Raw genomic sequence first — 6,866 nt, 5'->3', positions numbered from 1 at the left:
TGCTTCCTAGCATCCCGGGAAATCCACGATGCTCTCCAATATCAAGTAGACGTTGAAGATCTGTCGGTGTTGGTCTTCTTAGGTACTCATCGCCGAACAAATAAATTATTCCTTCCACAAAATTCTCCAAACATGACCGAGTTGTAGTTTCACCGAGCCGGAGGTATTCGTCGACCGTATCAGCCGCACTACCATATGCCAAGACACGAATGGCTGCTGTACACTTTTGAAGTGGTGAGAGACCAAGCCTTCCAAGACCATCTTTCCTTTGGCAAAAGAAGTAAACTTCGTTGGAGAGTCGATGAACAATGTGCATGAACAATCTCTTGTTCATTCTAAAATGTCGTCAGAAATAATATTCAGGATACGTCGGAGTTTCACTGAAATAATCATTCCATAAATGTACATTGTCTTCTTCACGATTTCTTTTGATATAAGCTCGTTTCTTTCTTCTTTTTTTTCTTCGTTCTTCTTGATCAACTTGAATGGTAAAATCTTCAAAGGCTTGATCAAAATGCTGATCAAAGACCTCATCAAATGTATCATCAAATGTATCATCAAACGGTTCATCTAAAGTGTTTTGAGAAGAAGAAACCATAATGATTAAAGAGTGAAGATGAGTTGTTGATTTAAGAGAGAAGATGACTTTGGTGTTTATAAGTCTAAGGAACAAAGGACTTGTGATTTTAAAATAGAGAGAAGATGGGTTGTTCATAAAGATAGAAAATAGAGAGAAGTTGGCTTTGGTGAATTTGGTTTGTTACAAGTCGAGAGGGATGATGAATTTGGTTTGTTACAAGTCGAGAGAGAAGGTGAGTTTGGTGTGGTTACAAGTCGATAGAGATGATAAATTTGGTTTGTTACAAGTCGAGAGAGAAGGTGAGTTTGGTGTGGTTACAAGTCGATAGAGAAGGTGAGTTTGGAAGTGGTATTTGGAAGCCCGTGAGCAAGTACAGAAGAATACATAAACATGTGACACACAAGACACCAACGTCTTTATGTCCGTGACATAAGAAGCTGTCAATGCGCTCACTACAAGACATAAACATGTGACAACAATGATGTCTTCTTGACCTGCAACAAAATGAGCAGAACAATGACAGAACATAAGAACACAAGCGTTTATATTGAGATAAGAGAACATTTATATTAAGAACAAGACAAGATAACAAGCACAATTATATTAAGCACAAGATAAGATAACACGATAACAGAACAGAATGATAACATTTATATTAAGATACACACATTTTTAATTGAGACAAGAGAACATTTATATTAAGATACACACATTTTTAAGAACGAGAACAGAACAAGCACATTTATATTAAGACAAGAGAACATTATACATAATCAGAAAAACCAACCCGAAGATGAAATATAAGGAGAACACTTACGCCTAATACAACAAACAAGTAGAAAATGAGCAAGACTTAACATGAAAATTAAACAGCACAAGAACATGACCGATAGTTACAATTAAACTAACTAGAAATCAACTCATCTATGAGCTTCTTCTTCAGAGCTTCTTCATAATCAGCTAGCGGTACTTGTTTTGCAACAAGACTCTCAAGTAACTTCATCTTGGAGAGCCTTTCCTTCATTGCCAAATCATCCCTCTTGATGCTCCACATAGTCTGGAAGTCAGACAGCTGTTTCCCCTCACCCATCGGCCTCTTCCCACGGGCCTTTGCTGCCTTAACCCCTGCGGGATGATTCCTTCCGTCATCATCTACAGTAGCATCGTTTTCATTTACATGAGAGCTCGCTGATTGTTGACCATCCCCAAACTTTCTCCTTTTGGAGCTGCTTTTAGTTTTAGCTGTAGAGACTTCACACCACTTCTGGTCATTGCGAAGCTCATGCCAAGCATGTTCAAGTGTGAACCTCTTTTCATGGTTGGAGAAGAAGATTTCATGGGCTGATTTTACAACATCATTCTCGTTCATACCACTGGTTCTCTCTCTTGTTGCTGCTTCATACGCCCCACAGAACTTGCAAACTAGATCATTTAGTTTGTGCCAACGTTGCTTGCACTGAGATCCCTCTATTTTTTCAGTGCCAGCAACCTTGGGACTAGCCGAGAAGTATGCTGTGATTCACTTCCAGAAAGCTATTGACCTTTGCTCATTCCCAACAACGGGGTCTTTGCTCATGTTCAACCACGAGCTTATAAGCACTATATCATCTGTTGGCGTCCAGGTTTTTCGTTCCTTACGCTCTGCAGTAGCCTCGTCAACATTTTTTGGACCTTCCGATGATGAGAGTGGAACGGTATCTGCTATGTTACCAAAGAACACTTTTTGTTGACTATTAAGTAGATCAACAAAGTTTGCCGAGTCCTGAAATGGATTGAAATCCATTTCCGCAGTGAAAGAGAGAGGAGAAGGAGGAGAAAGAGGAGAAAGAGGAAACAGAGGAAACCGCATTCAACTTTCATAGCTGGAAGAGGCACACAAAGTTTTAAATTTATTCAAGAGAGAGGGAGAAAAGAGAAACCGCATTCAACACACCCAACCAACAAGACTATCACCCAACCAACAAGACTATCTACATTTATCATCTTTCTAAAGTCATAATCTCATCCATTTAAAACAAAGCTGGAAAGAGGACTTTCCATGTTCTGTGTTGACATATATCTAACAACAAACAACAAACAATGCAACCATTTTTTCAATTTCAAAACATCAACCACAACATCAATTCCATTAATTACCAACAGACAACCATTAATTACCCTAAATCATTTAATTTCTGACGAGAATCAAACAATAAAGTAACCATTTCATTCCAGACCAGAAGCTACACCATTTCCTATCAGACGAAAATCTTAAACTAAAGCAACCATTTCATTTCAGAGCAGATGAAAGAGTAACACTAACATGTATAGCTGCGTACTCCTTTGTCCGATGACCCTTGCTCGGCTCTCTTGATACATCCATTTAAAGACACAAAGACCGAACATATCAAATTGGATTTCATCTAATCATCTGACGACACAAACACATAAACATAGCAGAGAGGAAATAGACACAAACTAACACAACAGCCAATGAAAATTGAAACAATCGATGGTAAACAAATATAATTTGATCCATCCATCTAAGGTAACAACATACATAATCATTCATGACACAGGATCGAACACAACAAACAAATAAAAATTGTAAAACCTTGAAGAGCATGAAACCGGAAGTTTTACCTTTTGATTCCCCGAGAGACACAGAGAGAGTGGTCCGTCGCCGTCGAGGAGAGCCACATGGACACATAATCAACAGAAAAAACAAATAAAACATTCGATCAGACCAAGAACAATCATAATCTAAGACGTGCAAAAACAACCCGTTTACCTTTTGATTTTAGGAGAGCCACAGATAGAGGGGTCTGTCGCCGTCGAGGAGAGCCACAGAGAGATAGATCACCGAAGAGAGAGAGGTAACCGACGAGAGGAATCGAGAGAGAGAAGGCCAAAGTGATTCCTCGACGAGAGGAATCGAGAGAGATAGAACGCCGAGGAGAGATAGATCACCGATGAGAGCCACCAAGAGAGATAGATCGAAGAAGGGAGGAGCCACCGACGAGATGAAAAGAATCGAGAGAGAGAGGTTTCGTAGAGGAGAGAAATCAAGACAGAGAGAAAACGAGAAGGTCGAACACCACCTTCTCTCCACCCATTCTTGTTTTAACACCTGTCAATAAGCGACTTTCCTTGCGGGCATGAAATAAGAGACGTGTTTTCCTCTCTTTCTTTTTTTCATTTTCTTTTTAATGAAAATAAGCCTAAACCTAATTAAATACCCCGTTAATGGTGCTCTAATGTATTGTTAGTTCCAACATTGATATCAAATCCTACTTAAGTATCCGTAGTGTAGAGTACCTTTTGCAGTTTCCAAGTCTTTGGTCATTGTTTCACATTATTAATTACAAGTAGTCTATCTAATCCCAAGTTTCCAACACGCTCCTAGTTTTAAGATTTGATATTATTCGAGAAAGAATACAATAAAAAAGAAAAAAAGTTCCTTCAAAATTTGTCACATAGCGTCAGAATATTTTTACTCGACCTATTTCGACACACTAACTGATTTAACTATCTAATCTATTAAAATAGAATCCTACTTTTTATCTACTTAAAAATGTTGTCATTGACTTTTGGACCTATTCTAGATTTTACAATTTATTATCCATACTCAATACAAAATATTCCTAATATTATCGAGTGACTTAATTCAAACCGACTTTAAACAAATCATACTTTGGTTATCTACTGAAAGCTAACAAATATAACTTTTAATCCTACCAATAGTAAACCGACCTTACACAAACAATACTAGCACAAGGCGCCTATTTTTCTCTGCTTGATCGCTTCAATACGTACAAGTAATATCAGGTCAATATAAACCTCATAATTGCTCATCTTCAGTTTACGAATTGCACATGCAACATACCGTAACCAAATCAATTCATATCAATACATATTTGTCCATATTTCATCATACTAAACATTTTAACAATCTCTAGAAGTAGACTTACGTTTGGTATGAATAATAAACCGAATCGTTTTATTTCCACATCATCTATCACCAGTGAAGCTTGAATGTGAGGCCTTTATCTAAACCGAAATCGTTTGTTCCTCTGTTACATCTACTTAAATTTTCATTATGTTGCCTGCCATTATGAACATAACATAGTCAGCAATGAAGCTTGAATGTCTAATATCCACAATCATGTAAGCCAAATATGATCTGTTTCATCTTTACATTTCAAACAAACCTTTGTAAATAAGACAATTCTTTTTATTTTCGTTTCTATTCATACACATTTTTAAGATTTGCTTAAGTCATAAATTTAGATGAAAATTACGGTGAGTTTAATAAAAATGGTAAATTGATATATATTGTATTTTCAAAATTTCAAAATATTTATATCTAATAAAGATCTACATAAAATCAGCTTCATCGAAATATTTCTTACCTCAAAAAAATGGATTTGATCAAATCTACAAGACCTAATCTTCAGGACCGTAAATATTTAAACTATTAAACTGTTAGATTTTAGTAGTACAGATTAGCTATTTTTAATATTTCTTCCCTTATAATTTGATTTTGTCATCTACCAACTTCCCATCTATATTCTTTAGTTTTGATATAAAAAGTAAATTTTTTATTTTAAAGATTTTATCCGTTTATGTGTTGACTTCGTTATGTAACAACTTCTCATATATATTACTAGGATTTGATATCTTAATTTTCTTAAAACTGAAAATGAATACGCCTAGCAACCCTCCTCTATGGAAATATTATACTTAATGGTTAGTTTAAGAGCAGGTCAATTTAAGTGTCTTAGGTAAAGATGATAACCTTTAATTTTTTTTGCCAATTGACATAGCAAACCTCATGCATCTCTTGAGAAACAAAAAAGTTATAAGAAGATCAATTGATTACGTAGATAGTTTGGGAACCACAACCACAGTTTCGATCGGTCCATCAAAGAAGAGAGAGAGAAACAAAGAACTTTATTTGTGTTTTCCCTTTACTTTTCAGTTTTCACCGACATAAACAATTATTTTTAACAAAAGAAGTTGTTGAGCTTACAAATTTTTTTTCCTTCCCCGACAAAAATCTGTTACAAGTGTGAGCTTAATTTTGTTTCTTTGTCAAATTATAGTGTTTAAATAATGGGCCTAATTCATAAATGAATTTAACTAGCAAATTGATGATCTTAAAATTCTATCCATTGACATTTTCTGGCCAAATGTGTTATAATATTTTTAACAAAAAATGTGATATAAGAAAATCCCATAAATTTGTTAATTATATTGAATAAATTATATATATACATTCTTTAAAAATGTTAATCTTAATGTTTAATAAGATATATATCTAGAACACATTTAAGCACATATATTTTTTTAAATACACTTTGATAATTACAATGTTAAAATATGCAAAATTAAAAAATTAAATTTAAGAAAATTTAACTTTTTTAATTTAAGGAAAATAATATCACAATTAATCATCAAGTTAAACCATTAAATTACTATATGAAACATTTACATTATAAACTAATACTATAACACAAATCAATTCAATATACATAAAAAAAAATATTATATAGATGTCAAATATATATATAACAAAAAAAATAAATAAAAAATTTGATAAAACAATATCCGCGCATAGCGTGAGTCAATATCTAGTTTAAATTACGACTCAACATCAATATCTAGTTTAAATTACGACTCAACACCAGGTTTTCAGGTCAGAGAAGACTACTGTAAACAAAAATCACATGTATGCCATATGTAATGCTAATGACAAATCTCCAAAATAACATCTTTTAAATTTTATTCCAAAAATATAATCCAATGTATAAAATAACATTCATTAGACCCATAAAAAAACTATAACTCTTAAACCTTAATCTTACTCTCATCCGTTAGATACTAAAATCATAAACCCTAAATACTAAACCATAAATCTTTATCACAAAACCATAAATCCAGACATTTGCTCTCTTTTATCTTTAAATGATTTTTAAAAAAGTCTACGTATGTGCTAATTTATGATTTAAAACTATTTGATGATATTTCTCTCTAAATAATATAAGATTAAAAGTTTTGCTATTAGTTTCCTGTGTAACTTTTGTCACAAAAAAAATTTGGTATAAAATTTAATATTTACGTAGGAAAAAAAGATTAAAAGTTCCATCAGTCGACACGATATGCGTCCTCAATCTATATAATAATTAATAATGTTTCGAATAAAAGATAGAATCATAGGGATCCAGTTGATAATGCGATAAAAAGGACAATTCGGTCATTTATTTATATGTATGGTCAAGCCCGCTTTGTTGTGACGTGAAGTGTT

General features: G+C 33.8%; 1 protein-coding gene across 1 annotated transcript; it reads right to left on the bottom strand.

Annotated features, from left to right (window-relative positions):
- Positions 1-1,484: 1,484 nt before the first annotated feature.
- Positions 1,485-2,363, bottom strand: LOC106308391 (glutathione S-transferase T3-like). Its single transcript, XM_013745547.1, has 2 exons — positions 2,122-2,363; positions 1,485-2,076 (listed from the first exon to the last, which is right to left on the bottom strand). The coding sequence occupies exons 1-2, from the start codon at positions 2,361-2,363 to the stop codon at positions 1,485-1,487; spliced, it is 834 nt and encodes a 277-aa protein (XP_013601001.1).
- Between the last annotated feature and the right edge of the window lie 4,503 nt (positions 2,364-6,866).

Source organism: Brassica oleracea, chromosome C8, assembly GCF_000695525.1.
Source record: "Brassica oleracea var. oleracea cultivar TO1000 chromosome C8, BOL, whole genome shotgun sequence".
In the NCBI taxonomy this organism is placed as follows: Eukaryota; Viridiplantae; Streptophyta; class Magnoliopsida; order Brassicales; family Brassicaceae; genus Brassica; species Brassica oleracea.
This window is presented reverse-complemented; position numbering and strand designations above follow the sequence as displayed.